This window comes from Chrysemys picta, chromosome 1 (genome assembly GCF_011386835.1).
Source record: "Chrysemys picta bellii isolate R12L10 chromosome 1, ASM1138683v2, whole genome shotgun sequence".
In the NCBI taxonomy this organism is placed as follows: domain Eukaryota; kingdom Metazoa; phylum Chordata; order Testudines; family Emydidae; genus Chrysemys; species Chrysemys picta.
The window spans coordinates 326901204-326918608 of NC_088791.1; the positions used below are offsets into that span (position 1 = coordinate 326901204).

Below are 17405 nucleotides of genomic sequence, written 5' to 3' on the forward strand. Positions count from 1 at the left end.
CTTAATCTATCTTTGGGGCGAAAAAAGGCAGCTGTTTAATACTAAGACAGAAAGTGAAAAGAATACTATATCCAATTTAGTAGGCAGAATGTAATTACCTAATTCAGCAAAGACACCAGGGTTAACACCCATATTATTGCAAAAAATGCTCTTGCCTTTCAATAATACATGCAGCTGAATTTTACATCCTATCCAGCCCTAGAGCACCCACGGAAAAAAAAATTAGTGGGTGCTTAGCATCTACTGGCAGCCAGCACCCCCATCCCTCCCAGTGCCTCCCACCCGCAGCGATCAGCTGTTCCGCAGTGTGCAAGAGGTGCTGGGGGAGAGAAGGGGAGGAGCGGGGCTGGGACGCGCTCGGGGCAAGGGGTGGAACTGGGTGGGAAGAGGCAGGGTGGGGCCTTTGCGGAAGGGGTGGATTGGGGGCCGGACCTGGGGCAAAGCAGGGATAAAAAGAGGTGGGGCAGGGGCTTGGGTGGAGGGGTGAAGTGGAGGTGGGGCCTGGGGCTGAGCAGGGGTTGAGCACCCCGAGGGAAAGGAGGAAGCCAGCACCAGTGAGCACATCCAATGTGGGAGCAGAACCCAAGAGTTCCCCAGACCCACATGATACTCTTGATCCACATATACAACTACAATCAGTATTAACTGGAAGTGAGCCTAGTGACCAAGGGCGTGATATTGTCTTTAACATGGAAGACACCTCAAATGGCTCATAACAGATGATCTTAGAGAGTATCATCTATTCTGTAATAATTAGGAACTGTTTGAGTGATGGATAGAATAAGGGCACAAACTTACTGCTGTTGAAGTTGATGGTAAAACATCTATGGCTGATGAGCATAGGCTCGTGTCTTAATGACCATTTTTAAGACTTCTACAGTCTTTATGGATTTAAGAGTCATTTGAAGTTATTTCACATTTGTTTTAAACTCTCGTTTTCTTTGGTGTACTTAAGGGATTGCAAAGAAAAACACAAAATTATTGACTTTTAAAATAAATTATATTTAAACCATACTGGTTTGAAATTGTTGCGGTGATTTACTAAGTCTGCCTCAGTATGAAGGCGGATATTAAGTATGTATATATGTACAGAAGTGAATGAATGATAATGACACAATTTTGCTGATTATACACCATAATCCCCAAATCTTTTTCAGTCACTGCTTCCCAAGATATAATCTCACATCTTATAAGTATGGTCTATGTTCTTTGTTGCTAGATATATAAACTTACATTTGGCTTTACTGTACTGACCTTACTGTATTAAAAGGCATACATTGATTGTGCCCTGCTTACCAAGTGATCCAGATCGCTATGTATCAGAGACCTGCCCTCCTCATTATTTACCATTCCTCCTATCTGACACCTGAAAATTTTAATCAATAATAATTTTATGTTTTCTTCCAGGTCAGTGATAGTGCCTTCTGTCCAAAGAACTCAAAACAGAAAGTAAGCCCCCAGAGATAGGTAGGCATAATTATAGGAGTAGTAGTATAAAAGGCTTACCTTGTAATTTTTGAATTAGTGCTAGCCACAAATCCAACTACTGAACTTCCCTTGTTAAGGGCATCTTTATTGACATCAATACCTATCACCATGAGTGATTTTAGCTGTGAAATAAATTTAAATTGAGAATAATTTGGTGATGCAATGAATTATCAATTATATACAGTACTTCAAATATACTGATTTTCAAAGCTTTACCAAATCACTTTTTGAAACAGTTAAAATAAGTATGGCATAGAGCCACACAACAGAGCAAAGCTAGAGTATTGTCAGATGAGACTACACTATTTTCAATAAAACCCTCAAATCCTCAAGTTTAATTTTGTTAAATAAAGACATTTTAAACTCTGTTTAGATGAAACACATTCACACCAATGCTAATGGATCACTTCAGACCTGATTTGCTAATTCTGTAAGGTCCTGACCTTGTACCCACATTCTACATAGATCATTTTACCATGCCATCACAATGATATGCCAATGAGCATCAACATGACTAGAGTCTGTAAAACATGATCCTTTCTTTCTCCCTTTCGCTCACTGGGGAAAAACTGTTAAAGAATTAAAAAATATTTTATGTATGCTGCTATGCGTATTTATTATTGAAGGTCAGGTCATAGTGTGCTTTCCACTTGGGGGGGGGGGAGTGGTAAGACTCAAGGTGATTCTGAGAAGGAACAGATTGCTAAAAGACACTATCAGCTTGGAATAATTGAATCAAATCTTTTGAATTAAATTAAAGTGTCAGAAATAACCACTATTTAGGACATCTGTAGATGGGACTCAGGCTCTCTGTAATAGGTGGGAGCAAATAGTTCATACAGTACTACTGGTGAAATTTAACTGTGTGTTATGAAAATAAGATTGTGTTACTTAACTTTTTTCTACCTATGCAAACTATGAAAGTGAAGAATGTTTCATTCTAAAGTGGGATGGAAATCCCATCCTCATCCCCACAAAATGTTTGTAGTGTGATGCCTATCTCACCTAATTAAATTACAAGAGGATTCAAATACAAGGACTGCAAAAGTACTGTAGATACTTGGGTTAGTGTACCTATTTTTACTGTTATTTATAATTATAGCAGGACCTCATTACGAGGCTCAGACTCTCATACAACTCAAGAAGAAGTAGGGATACAGGGTGAAATTCACATATAGAGCACAACAGACATGGAGTGCAGGGGAGTAATTCAGGGCAAAATTTGGTACATAGTTTACATTTTTATATCTTATTAAATAAACCATAGAAGGGAAGTTGGAGTGATAGCAGAGAGGCATAAAGAATGAGCAGAGTTTTTTGGTTCATGATAAAAGATAAAAGAGAACATTGTAAGGATATTGTCTAGCACTAATAGAGTTAAGCCCTGCTCATTCAGTAAGGAATCTTGACACCTTTTATGAAGGGAAATCAGACGAAATGGAAGAATTTCAAAAGGAACATAGGCGTCTCATGGTGAAAGATCATACTAAATAAAACAAAATAGTCCATTTCCTCTACTTAGTTCTGGCAACTGAATTTCAGCATGCTGTCAAGCTGTTTTTATAATGACAAAGAAAATCAATGAATGAAGTAAATTTTCTTGTTAAAGTGAGTGCTAAAGATTAAAGATGAAACAGAATTATCTGTTTCCCATTAAACATTAGATTGATAAAATATATATGAAATAAAGCAGAGTTCTGAATACTTTAAAAAATACAGAAGAACTCTGTTTATCTGAACCTCCATGTGGTGTGGAGCCCTGGGCAACTGCAACAAAAAGGTTCAGAAACACTGTTGTAGACAGTCCCTATAATGTTCAGGGTTAAAAGGAAAGAATGTAAAAATGATCAATACCTGTACTTGTTAAAAACTCACATTGGTTTTCTTGTTAATAAATGAACAAATCATTCTTTGCAAAAACTAGGGGTTTGTATATTCTGTTAAGTGGATAAGAGGGGGGGGGATATGTTTTAATGCTTTTCCGGGAGTGGTCAAGCTAGTTTTAAAGCAACTCCTCATCTTAAAATAACAGATAGAAAGCTCTTTGCCCATTCTCCTGATTATCCAAATTTTGATTATCCAATCTGGTCCTGGTCCCAATTAGATCAGATAAACGGGGTTCCATTGTATTTTTAAAATGTGCAGGAGGCATCCCAAAATGATCAATTAAAAATCAGGGGGAGATGACAGAACTTGATATGGAATTAATTGCTTACTGAATCTCCTACTGATGAATGAAAACATTATTCTGTAGTGTGATCATTTATTTTACTTTTTACCAAGTTTCTAAGAAATCACTATTCAATCTCACTTTTGGCCTCAAGTCTGAAGCCACAAGGTGTTGAAGGACATGCAAATACCAGAAGTAACAATCAAATAACTGGCATTTTAACACTAGAATTTGTTATTTCCAGACAGGACTTGCTTGATATAAACTTTGGCCCTAATCGTGTTCTTTTTTCAGTCAGTGGAAATTTGGCTGCTGATTTCAATGGAAGCAAGTTTGGACCTCAAGAGTGATTGTACAGCCCTTACATCAGCGAGCTATTACTTACACAAGTAGATCCACAGAGGTCAAAAATATTATTAAGCCTCACTGCACTTCTGTGAGATACATAAATATTATTATACCTGTGTTAAATATGGCTAATATGAGACATATGAGTTAAAACTGTTTGGGGGCAGAGCTGTCTTACTATGTTTGTACAGTGCCTTGCACAATGGGACTCAGATCCTACTTGGGGTCTTCAGGTATTATTTGTAATACCACTGCTACATCTAATGATCTCCTGTTCTAACCAATAGACTATACATCTTCCCAGAACACGTCCTTTTTTGTTGAAAAGCTTTACATTTCTTTAAATTCTATTCTTTTAAATCTCATCACCACTGCAAAAATACTGTCAAACTAAATAGCCTATTGATATGATAACATGAAAATAAAGCTTATTTAAAGAATTTTAGAGGTTTTTTTCCCCATTGGTTGGGCCATTAGGGTCACAAATGCTTGATTTCCTGCCCAGAAATGTGGATCAAAGAAATGCTAAAGTTGGACATTTGCTTGTATACCTTCATAAAACATGGATATGTTTCACAATACTGTACCTTGTAACAATTTTTATTGTAAACAAGAAGTGCTCAGATTTTTGAGTATGCACAGAGACATACTTTAATGTAAAAATGATTTTGATGGGATTAAATACACCAACATTTTGAGAAGTCATCAGATCAAGAGTAAGGATCCTGCATCATTAACACAGGGCCCAATCTGGGGCAATCATTCCTCATGCTGAGGAGTGGTTTCTCGTATGAATTATTGTTGCTGAAGTATTCTGAGATCCTCAGATGAAAAATGTCAACAAAGCACAACTTATACCAAGCTAAATCAATTTCAGCTAGAGCTAAGCATTTTTGACATACCAAAGACTAGTTAACATAAATGGTTGAAGAAGTTTTGCTGTAATAAAAACAAATATTTTAAACAAATTACTTACAGGGATCTCGACTGCCCATAGCTCCCCTCCGAGTTTACAGATAATCTGCATTGCGATTTTCGTGGCGACACTCATCATCATGCCCTGCTTGTTCAGCGTGCGTGCTAGTACACATTGGCTTGGGACAGGTCGGTCAAGGCTCAGGAACTTTTTAATCGAATCATAACAGTCCTTCTGATTGGAAGACAGTATACACATTACCTAAGTGGAAGAAGGGGAGAACAATGGTCAGTGCTCTACTTCTGCAGATCTCTCCTTACACTTTGATACATTTCACCCTCTTAAAAGACATAACATTTCCCCCACAAATCTGAAGAATTTATAAAGCCAGTCTAACTTGTTTTTCCTGCAAATCTCTTGCTCTTGTGAGTTCATGATTGGAAAACTAACATTGACAGATAAAGGCTTGTATACATTTTTTAAATGGACCACATTACACTTACTGGTTGATTAACTATAGGCCAAATCCAGCCACAACCAGTGTAAACCGAGGGAGCAGAGATATTGGCAGATGCGTTCCCTTCTCTAAGAATTCTGCCAAATGGGGGAGGGTGCCTGTGAGAGGAGTACTGGTTGCAGAATTCTGGTCACAAGGTTGCTGCAGCGCAGAGAAAGTGGCAGCCTTAACTGGAATCAACCTGTTACTGGTGGGGATTACTGACACTTGAGTGGCAATTGGTGGGCTAATAAAGTAATTGGCTTAGTAATGGGAGGATATATAATCAGGAGGAACGGGGGGGGCAGGGGGGAGAATCTTAGAGGGTGAGCTGGGTGAAGGAGAAAGCTGTTTGGAAGACTCCCCCAGGCTGTATACCTGTGCTACATCCTACCCTATTAGGAAACAGAGGATTAAAGGTATATGAGGTGAAAAAAGTAACCATGTGTGTTTGTGACTGAAAGACCACAAAAACAGGCTAGAAGTGCTGCTCACTTGTTAACTGAAAAAGCATCCTCTGACAGTGCTGTTCTGGAAAGAAGCAGTGCATGTCCTGAGCTAGACATGCCTCCTAATTGGAAGGCATAACCTTTGGGGTTATGGTATATTATCTGCTGCTGTAGCCAGGCTACTGATAGTGTTCTCAGAGATATTCTGCTCTGCTGATTCCACAGGGAGAAGAGGCTCTCTATGCTTTCTCTCCTCTCCCTCCACCTTCCTTGCATATCAGAAGATTGGACTTAGCCCTATCAAAAGCATCACAAAGCATCGCTTAACGAACAAAAACTTGTACACACCAGCTGTACTTCAGGATTTACATGCTGTTGCACTGCTCGCAGGAATGCCATTGGGCTTTCTTGTACTTGTAGTCTGAACAAAAACATATAAAGACATTTAAACATGCACTAACTTTGCAAATGTCAGTTCACTGCACATCTTTAGAAGCATTATGAACAGATTTTCCACAAAGACTAAAAGGTTATTCATATTTGATTAGTTTGGAATTAATCAGTAACCAGTGACAAAGGATGTGTCTACTAAAACTAATACTCAAAACTCCATCCATTGCCTGAAAGAGGCTGCATGTGTGTTGAGACTAGAGTTGGGCAAATCATTGATTTTTTGGGAGGCTGCTGATGGTTCATTATCCTACTCCACAGAATCTGACATGGAGGTGAAGAAAGTCAAAAGAGAGGCAATGCATATTTGTGGGATATAGGATAACACAGGTTTTAGGACTAGCATGACAGTCAGCTCACTGAGAACATATGAAAATAGCATGGTGACAGCAGTCTATGGTGCAGTCAAGGTGAAGGAAAAATGTGAATTAGTTATTTCCTTGTAAAAACAGGGGGGGTCTCACAGCTGCTTGAAGTGCACTTAACACCCTATAGAATCACTCATCATATCACAGGACCAGCTTCCTGAAGGAATAACCCTGACAATGCCATATGAAGTCTAACCACCCTTCAGTTTCACTCTCAAGAGATGCTCAATTTTTGCATATATAACTCCAACTATCTATAGGAGTTAAATATGTATATATCAAAAGAACAAGATAAGTGAATATAAAATCATTGAGGAAACAGATCTGAACACATTACACATCACCATCCACAGGAAAGACTTTGGAATCTGTCCATAGCTGGCCAGCTAAGAATTTTCCCAGTGGCATGGACCTCATAACTAGAAACAAACTGACATGGCTGGCTTTTATGCTACCTTCCTGGCCTAGGAGGCCACGCCAAGGAGTGGGAGAGGGCAGGTTTAGGGGCATGGCCAGAGCATGGGTATACTCAGACCATTCTCAACTGTTGAAGGATCCCCTGGAGACTCCTGCCAGCTGGTTTAGGTTAAAATAGTTCCTATACTGCTCTAACCTAAGGTGGGTGACAACTGCACAAGGCAGAAGATCAGGGAGCTGTACATGGCTCCAACAGACCCATACTCTCGAGCCAAGTAGACATAGGAGAGAATCTGGCCCAAAGTTACTACAGAATATAAAGTATTAATATTTAATTTATCAGGATGGTAGTTTAATGAGGATCTGAAAAGGTTACTTTCCTTCAAATTGCAGATTTAGTAAATTAAGCAATAACCTGGTATATAGTGTAAGATATGTCTGTTGAAAGCTGCTTACATTAAAATGCAACTTTTTGTAAAACTAAGTATGCATTAGATATCTTAAAATATGTAGGAAAGGCTCCTATGGCCTAAGTCAAGTCTTGCAGTTTATTGTCCTTGAATATTTATATTCTGCTTCCCTAAATCACTTGTGTAGTTTCAAATGGATATATGGTATTCCTCTACTCTAAGGCTCCGTTACATAATGTTGCTGCAAGTTGTTAAATAGCTGGTCTACTATATGTCCCAGAAGTGACTGTTTCTAGTAGTGGCTGAGATATTCCACCCTCTTTTTTTTTTAATTTCATTTCATCTATTAGAATCTATATTCCATTGTGCCTACTTGCATACATAATTATTTATACATACTACTTATTTATTATTGTTATTATTCAACATTTATATTGTGGTAGTGCCAAGAGACCAGATTGGAGCTAGGCAGTGTGCAAACATACAGAAAATGAAAATAATTGCCCCAAAGACCTAAAAATCAAAACACAGTAAGTAGATGGGAAACAAGCAAGCTTGGATGGGAAAGAGAGAGCAACAAATGTAACAGGATTTGTCTCAATCCTTGCCAATCAGGTGCAGTAACCACAACTCACTATTTGCCTAGCCATGATATGGTTGCAGTTTAGTATACGCATAATGGAAGAAGTGAGTTTGAAGAAGGATTTGGAGGACAAGGTGGTGGCTTTACAGATTTTGACTGGGAACTTTTATGTGCATGGGGGACAGCATAAGAGAGAGCAGTGGTTCTTGAGAGAGAAGTGGGTAAGCAGGTGATTGAGGCTGCCATAATTCATTTGTTAATTTTGTGAAGGACTTTGGAATATTGCCGGTTGAAAGAGCTACATAAATGCAAGTTACACCTCTACCCCTATATAACGCAACCTGATATAACACGGGTTCGCATACAACGCGGTAAAGCTCTGACACGCTGCTCTGAGCAGTGTGTTAAGGGTGCTGGGCCGAGGTCGAGGGGTTAGATAAGGGGCAGAGGGTCTCGGGGGTGGTCAGGGGCTCTCCCCCCCCAGGGTCTAGGAGGCAGGAGCTGTTGGGGGGGCAATTTTGGGGCCCTGCAGTCCCAGAGTGGCCCGGGGGATTAGCGGGGGGCCAGGAGCAACCCACTCCGCTTCCCTCGCCCCGGCCCCAGCCGTGTCGCTCGGGGGATGGGGCTTGGGGGAAGGGATCCCCCCGCACTCAACGGCAGTAGTGGAAGCGGAGCAGCCCGGACCCAGCCCACTCCACTCCAGCAGCTCTGAGCTGTGGCGCTCTGCTTCCCGCCGCAGGTGAGTGCGGGACCTTTCCCCAACCCCAACTCCCCCCCCCACGACATGGCTGGGGGCCGGGGCAAGAAAAGCGGAGTGGGCTGGGGCCACATGGCTGGGGGCCGGGGCAAGAAAAGTGGAGTGGGCTGGGGCCACGTCGCTCCGCTTCCCGCCGCTGCCAGTGAGTGCCTGTCAGGGTGCGGGGGGTGAATATGGGTCGGAGCAGTTAGGGAGTAAGGGGGTTGGGTAGGGTCCTGGGGGTGATTAGGGACAGGGGTCTCTGGAGGGGGCAGTCAGGGAACAAGGAACTGGGGGGGCCAAAGCAAATTCGATATAACACGGTCTCACCTATAACGCGGTGAGATTTTTTGTCTCCCGAGGACCACGTTACATCGGGGTAGAGGTGTATTATTATTGGTAGTAATAATGCACAGGACTGATGGATGAAAGAAAAGCAAATATAGGTTAGTCCTCTGAGAAATCTCACATTCTGGGATATTCAATGTGAAATCCCATAGGACCTCCCACTCTTTTCAGACAATTCAAAAGGTTCTCAGCTAGTTCTCCATTTCTGTTACTGCACAACATTAACCAGTTGTCCAGAGGCTGCACTCCAATTATCTTCATATTACGCATATCCTTTGACCAGTCACCAGCACTCATTGGCAGACACTGCCAAAGGAAAAAAACAATAAATTAACAATTAAAGAAAAATATCATGTCAGAAGACGATTCTTCATAGACAAACAGTCTTCAGCAGAAAATATTAAGTGTCATTTTTGATGACCATCCTTACACTGTTATACCTAGCTCAAGGGGTAATTCAGTAGCCCTCTTCAAAGACAGGCTGTAGTAGTTTACAGTGGAAACAGAATTCTTTTAAGGGTCCGATCTGGCACTTGGAGCAAATGTCAGGACTTATTTCTATGCACTGGGAAAATCTTACTAAATGAAGTATGCATTCACCCTACTCCATTGATCATACCTAAAAACAACTGCCAAATATGTTTGAGAATCTGGCTGTGAGATGGTTCTGCAAGCAAGTGAGCTGATACAAAAAGTACCATATGCAGGTATTAAGTTAACAAACACCACCATCCGGGGTCCCAAGAGGCTGTCGACTTGACAGCCTGTCTCAGCTAGCTTTGGGGCTTGATCATGCAAGCTTCTAAGCATCTTTAACTCCTACTGATTTCAGAGGGAGTTCAGGGCATTCTGCATCTACTGGATCAAGCCACAAAGCTGGTTTTTACAATCATTTCTTACAAAACAGATGTCCCATATCTGGCTCAGCACCCTCATATTAAAGGTGCTGGTGGTTGCTGAGCATGTCAATGATGGCTAACTGACCTATGCAGACATTTTTTTTCTATAGCTAAGGAAACTATTCACACAAGGGTGAATTGTGGTAAATTCTCAGCTACAAAGTGTAAAGTAGCAAGTACCAATTTCCTAGACTCAGTCCAGACTGCTGGGATGAATTTCTGTATTCCAAAGGTGGGGGGTGCATAGAGTATGGCCTGAGGGCTCAATGTGGTCTACAGCCACCTAAATTACAGCCCCAACCTGACTCCCATAACTATTGAGTAATGATAAAACGGAGTTTTCTAATAGCAGGCTTTCCCTCAGTAAGTTTCCCAGCCTTAGATATATTGGCACCTTTAAACCACAGTTACTGGGCACACTGGGAGTGCCTAGAGAGACATTCACATATGGAATTTAAAGTGAAAGTTTCTGTACTCACTATCTGCTCCTGCATTAGGATTTTTTCAGTTGGGACAACACGGCCTGTCAGGGAAACTTGGCACCCAAGCTGCAGCCCCCACATCTCCAACTCTAAACGAGCCTCTTTGATTCTGTAAGAAGATTTTTTTTGATCTTATGGACAAGAACAAAAAAAAAAAAAGGAAGAAAAAACCCACCAGCACTGAAAATCCCAGTGAAGAGTCAGTCAGTAAAGTAGCAAACAAATTTTCAAAGGATCTGTTTCTATTTCCATTTTAATTTCTATCACACAGGAAAAAATACCAGCTATTCCATTAGAATAAAATAAATGTAATATGGGTGCTCTATACATGATCATTTCTAAAGGTTTCAGAACTTCTGAATAAAGGAAAAAACTAAACACAACCAGTAATCAATGTCAGCTAGTTAAACTAGTGGGCCTGAGTACTACATTATGTTTAAGTATGTAGAATACACTAAGTTGTCTAGATTTTATCCAGCCTAGTGTACTGTAAATATAAAACCATCAACAGCTAACTAAGAATTATGGACTTTAACTCCATCTAGGGGATCTACTCATATCATAAATCATAAGAGTAAGTGTATGTAGTTGCTAAAACTCTAATACAGAATTCAAAGCTTGTTGTTCATTTTAAATAAAGTAATGAATTATTTCAAGTACAAGACCTGTACTTTTCTCTCCTTAACTCTCTCCCTCACAACTGTCAAGCCATCCTATTCTTGTGTCCCATTACAGCTCTCTCATTCTCCTCTTTTCTTCAATGAATCACTCCAGCATTTAGGCCTTGCTGCCGCTCACCTTCATCACCCCCAACTGTCCACACTAGTCAATATATTACATTGATAATACACAGTTTAAGTATTTAAATACAGTGGAGCCCATTTAAACAAATATCTTTTAAAGGATTAGACTGGCTAAAAGGCAGTCAAAACAAAGTAATACACTATTTAAAAAAATAGTTGGTAAAGCAATAAAACTGATTAAAATAATTTCCACTGCATAAAAAAGGTAAAATGAGCTAGTGTCCTAGTAAAATAAGAGCGGTTATATATATGGTCAGGTATACAGAAATAATTATAGCATTAAATATCAGAGCCTATCTGTTCTACCAGCATCAGTCCACCCCAGTGATTACTGTACAAATCTAGTAAAAGTATTCAATGATGTAGGTAGAATGTTCATGCTTCCATCCTATTCCATTATTTACGAATAAAATATTTATAGGGGTGTGTGTGTATAACTTACACCTTAATTTAGGCCTGGTCCCCACTAACCCCCCACTTCGGACTAAGGTACGCAAATTCAGTTACGTTAATAACATAGCTGAATTCGAAGTACCTTAGTCCAAACTTACCGCGGGTCCAGACGCGACGCGGAGGCTCCCCCGTCAATGCCGCGTACTCCTCTCGCCGAGCTGGAGTACCGGCGTCGACGGCGAGCCCTTCCGGGATCGATTTATCGCGTCTAAACCAGATGCGATAAATCGATCCCAGAACATCAATTGCCTGCCGCCGGACCCTCCGGTAAGTGTAGACGTACCCTTAATGGCCAAACATTTTTTAAATGGGTGCTTAGAATACACCCCCAACATATCTATGCACTGATGCAAGTATCTGATTGCACATAGAGTATTTTAAAGGTCTGGTGCTACACCGATAGAAGTCAATGGCAACGCTCCCAATGACTTTCATGGGTGCAGGATGGAGCCCTAAATGAAGAAACTACCAGTGATGTAAACTGAGCTAATATCCTCCAAATAATTAATAGTCATTATAGCTACTCAGCTATTAACCTTACTTTCCCAGAAGACTAAACTAGTGATGCATTCTCTTATTTTTGATCCAATCTACACTACAGAAAAATCAACCATGCTGGGGGCCCATTTACAACATAGTTGTCCCCAACACAGTTAAAATCATAGAATCATAGAATATCAGGGTTAGAAGGGACCTCGGGAGGTCATCTACTCCAACCCCCTGCTCAAAGCAGGACCAATCCCTAACTAAATCATCCCAGCCAGGGCTTTGTCAAGCCTGACCTTAAAAACCTCTAAGGAAGGAGATTCCACCACCTCCCTAGGTAACCCATTCCAGTGCTTCACCACCCTCCTAGTGAAAACGTTTTTCCTAATATCCAACCTAAATCTCCCCCACTGCAACTTGAGACCATTACTCCTTGTTCTGTCATCTGCTACCACTGAGAACAGATGACAGAACAAGGAGTAATGGTCTCAAGTTGCAGTGGGGGAGATTTAGGTTGGATATTAGAAAAAACGTTTTCACTAGGAGGGTGGTGAAGCACTGGAATGGGTTACCTAGGGAGGTGGTGGAATCTAGATCCTTCCTCTATGGAATCCCCTTTCAGGTAGTCGAAAGCAGCTATCAAATCCCCCCTCATTCTTCTCTTCTGCAGACTAAACAATCCCAGTTCCCTCAGCCTCTCCTCATAAGTCATGTGCTCCAGCCCCCTAATCATTTTTGTTGCCCTGCGCTGGACTTTTTCCAATTTTTCCACATCCTTCTTGTAGTGTGGGACCCAAAACTGGACACAGTACTCCAGATGAGGCCTCACCAATGTCGAATAGAGGGGAATGATCACGTCCCTCGATCTGCTTGCAATGCCCCTTCTTATACAGCCCAAAATGCCATTAGCCTTCTTGGAAACAAGGGCACACTGTTGACTCATATCCAGCTTCTTGTCCACTGTAACCCTAGGTCCTTTTCTGCAGAACTGCAGCCTAGCTATTCGGTCCCTAGTCTGTAGCAACGCATGGGATTCTTCCGTCCTAAGTGCAGGACTCTGCACTTGTCCTTGTTGAACCTCATCAGATTTCTTTTGGCCCAATCCTCTAATTTGTCTAGGTCCCTCTGTATCCTATCCCTACCCTCCAGTGAATCTACCACTCCCCCCCAGTTTAGTGTCATCTGCAAATTTGCTGAGGGTGACAGCAATGTGCTCCAAATTATAGTGTAAAGAACAGCAAATCATATGTTAACTGTGTCCCAAAATCTTTTTACAGTCCTTACAAGCTTGAAACCAGGCTGTCACATGATTTTAGGTACACAGCTTGTTTTTGTAGTAGTAGCAAGTGTTTTGGTAAGCCATTCCTCCTCTTCTACATCTATGCTACGATGACGAATCATAGAATGAGATGGCATGGCATTTTAGCAGAACAGGTAACCACAGACTGTCAAAAGATCACACAACTCATTTCACTTAACATCTCAGGCTGAAGTCTAATTTTGGTCCTAAAGGCGGGTTTTGTTATATTAAACTACCTCTGAATGTTGTCAACAAGTCGAGACAGCCTTTGCTGTCTTTGCTCAGGATTCAGATGCATTTCTTGAGCCAGATCCTTCATCAGACGAAAGTCAGAAATTGCCCGGCTGGTCAAACCTAATAATGATAATGAATATGTCAGAAAGCATTCCTCCCCCTTTCCCCCCCCCAAAAAAAAACCCAAAACAAATCCAGAAAAAGAATAGCATCAGCACTGATCTTGAGTATCTATGTGTTCATACCAGGCCTATCATCATGGTATCTGATGCTATATTATTACTTAACAGATATATTGTAGTGTCCCCTACTGGCTTCAACCTGATTGCGATTCTTTATGCTGGGTATTGTATAAACACAGAAAATTGACAATCCCTGCCCCAAAAAAACTTACGATCTAAAACAAGAAGGTTGGGATAGGAAGAGGAGGTGAGATAAAAATAGAAGGATGTGTGCAATTCTTAGTTGGGAGCTTCCCTAGCTATTAATATTTAACCTCCCTAGCTATTAATATTTAATTCCTCATAAAAAAAGCATCCTTTGGTTTAGCAGACAGCCATTTTGCCACCGTGCAAACTTCCCACTAGTAGGGAATTGGATGCAAGCCTGAGGACTGGTCTTCACTACAGGGAGATTGAAGCTGTTGCAATCGATGCAGCAGAGGTCCATTTAGTGGATATAGTGAAGACCAGCTAAATCGACGGCAGAGCACTCTCCAGTCGACTCTGGTACTCCAGCTCCCAGAGAAGATTAAGGTAAGTCAACCAGACAGTGTTTCCTGTCGACACAGTGCAGCGAAGACACTGGGGTAAGTTGACCTAAGCTATGTTGACTCCAGCTACGTTACGTTATTCACGTAGCTGGAGTAGCGCAATTTAGGTCAACTTACCCCGATAGTGAACACAAGCCCAAAGTTAAATGGTTTAAATTCCTGGTTGGACAGATGCCACCTATGGAGATCTTATCTTATGAGTTTAAAGATGACATCTGCTATCAATCTTGAAAGAATGCAGGTTATTCTTTTGGCATGCATGATGTTGAAATTATTGTCAAAAAAGATGACATAAAAGTGGTTGCCCAATAAAGGGGAAAACACTAGATGAAGTGTCCAAATTGATAATAGCTGTAACCCCTTCCACCAAAAACTGTAAATCTCAGGTCACTGCTGTAGTTTTTCTTTTAGATTTACATCAACATTTTGGTATATGTATTGTGCAGCCTTGAGTGTTTTCACAAGTTGTCACTGAGACAGTGTAATCTATTTGAGGCATCCTTAATTTATACAAATATACACTCTTCAAAAAGTATTCCTGGTCTTCACAACCCTGGCCAGTGTCTTAGTATGGCTTCTTGTCAATTTCACATTGCATTCAATGGAGTTCCTCCAGATTTAAAGTGGTGTAACTGAAAGCAAAATTGGCCTGCTGTATATAGGGCTTTTGATTTGTTTCAAAGTGAGTATCAATCCAAAAAGCATATAATTTGCTGCTATGTTTCATACTACTGCCAATTTGTGAACCTTAAATTGTGCCAGACCCATGCTCTTCTCTAGTCTGAAACTGACAAGGAGCAATGCTCAATATGCATTTAGTGTAGTTACCCCAGATTAAATCAGTGAGAGACGCCCATCTCCTAAAAGAAATAGCTGAGAAGTGAGAGGTTGCTTATTTCTGATCATTGCCTCATATGCAACATAAACAGAAATTTCTTTAGCAAAGAGGCTTATGCTGTTTATTCCATCTTCATAGCTCTGGATGCAATTTACAAATATCTTGTTTTAAGGGTATAATAGTTTGTAAGTAGACTGCAGGTAAAAGATGGTTACTAACTTTTCATACCCATTGTTCTTCAAGATGTGTTGTTCATGTCCATTCCATTCTAGGCGTTCGCGCGCCGACGTGCTCAGCTGCTGGAGATTTTTGCCTTAGTGGTATCTGTAGGGCCAGCTCTGGTGCCCCCAGGAGCCCTGTGCTCATGCGATGGTATATGAGGTGCTGCCTGCCCTGCGCCCTCTCAGTTCTTGCTTGCTGTCAACTGCGACAGCAGGGAAGGAGGGCGAGTCATGGAATGGACATGAGCAACACATCTCAAAGAACAACATTTGCAAAAGGTTAGTAACCGTCTTTTCTTTTTCGAGTGCTTGCTCATGTTAATGCCATGTTAGGTGACTCACAAGCAGTATCCCTGGAGATGGGCTCTGAGTTCACGGATGTGCTGTTTGCAACACTGCTCTGCCAAAGCTGACATCGTCCCGAGCCTGCTGGGTGATGTCATAATGGGATGCGAAGGCATGGACTGAAGACCAAGTAGCGGCTCTCCAGATGTCTTGAATCAGCACCTGTGTGAGGAAGGCTGATGATGAGGCTTGCACTTTGGTGGAGTGAGTGGTTACAATCGCTGGTGGTGACATCTTTTCTTGTTTATAACAGAACTTGATGCAGGTGGTTATCTACGAGGAAATTCTCTGAGGAGACCAGCAGACCTTTCAGACTGTCTGCCACTGCAACAAAGAACTGTGTCGACTTATGGAAGAGTCTAGTTCTTTCGACGTAGAAGGCCAAGGCCCATCTAACATCCAGAGTATGCAACCTGCGCTCCTTGCTGGATTTGTGAGGTTTCGGAAAGAACACCAGTAGAAACGTGTCCTGATTATTGTGGAACTGTGACACCACCTTTGTTAAAAAGGCTGGGTGGAGCAGCAGCTGGACCTTGTCCTTGTATAACACCGTATATGGGGGTTCCAATGTCAGCGCTCTAATCTCGGAGACTCTCTGGGCTGAAGTAACTGCCACCAGGAAGGAGACATTCCACAACAAGGAGCAGCAGAGAAGAAGAAGCTAATAGCTTGAACGGGGGATCCATGGCCTTTGACAGCACCACATTCAGATCCCAAGGCAGGATAGGGTCACGAACTTGAGGGTAAAGCCTTTCTAGTCCCTTTAGGAACCTGATTGCCATATATCAAGGCTGATTCCCCACTCTGGCACTTCGAGTGCTGAAGATGGGGGCCCGCAAGGGTTTTAAAAATTAATACTTGCCACTCCAGGCTTGTATTAAACTCCCAATGTTACAGCTTCTCCCTGACCTTGGCTTGGTAAATGCTGCCACCACCCAAATGCAACCCCCTTTTTCAGATCGTAGGAAGGCGCACTTGGGAATTCCTTCCTGTGGGGTACCCTCAAGGCCTTTCACCCTACCCACCTCCAGGGAAGAGCTGAGAAAGAAAACAAAGGAAATTAGCTGCCACCAGCTAATTTAACAACATATGCACAAACCTCTTAGGACACCAAAATCCAATCATGTTCTTAAAAAAGGTAAATTTTATTAAAAACAAAAAGAAAGAAAATACACCTGGAACTTAGGCTTTTGCTAGATTTTAAAAGCGAATTCCAAAAATTAAGCAACCAAAATAGCTTTCTTGGGAGTTCAGCTTAAAGGTTACACACAAACAAAAGCATCTGGGGTTAGCACAGAAAAAAAATAAACCTAATCGTGTCTTTCTAGACATTTCTTAATCTACTTACATGTTTGGGTAGTTCTAGGTACAATCTGATGATTTCCATACCTGG

The 17405-nt window shown here is 41.4% G+C and overlaps 1 protein-coding gene across 6 annotated transcripts in view; it reads right to left on the reverse strand.

Annotated features, from left to right (window-relative positions):
- PIWIL4 (piwi like RNA-mediated gene silencing 4) overlaps positions 1-17405 on the reverse strand; it is a 54010-nt gene that overhangs the window by 13775 nt on the left and 22830 nt on the right. For all 6 annotated transcript variants that reach the window (XM_024110888.3, XM_065581569.1, XM_065581570.1 and 3 more), the window contains 6 exons: positions 13839-13956; positions 10558-10669; positions 9301-9485; positions 6216-6288; positions 4983-5183; positions 1507-1610 (listed from right to left, as the gene is read on the reverse strand). In XM_024110888.3, the coding sequence (XP_023966656.2) occupies positions 1507-1610; positions 4983-5183; positions 6216-6288; positions 9301-9485; positions 10558-10669; positions 13839-13956 (793 nt within the window). The remainder of the gene's footprint in view (positions 1-1506; positions 1611-4982; positions 5184-6215; positions 6289-9300; positions 9486-10557; positions 10670-13838; positions 13957-17405) is intronic.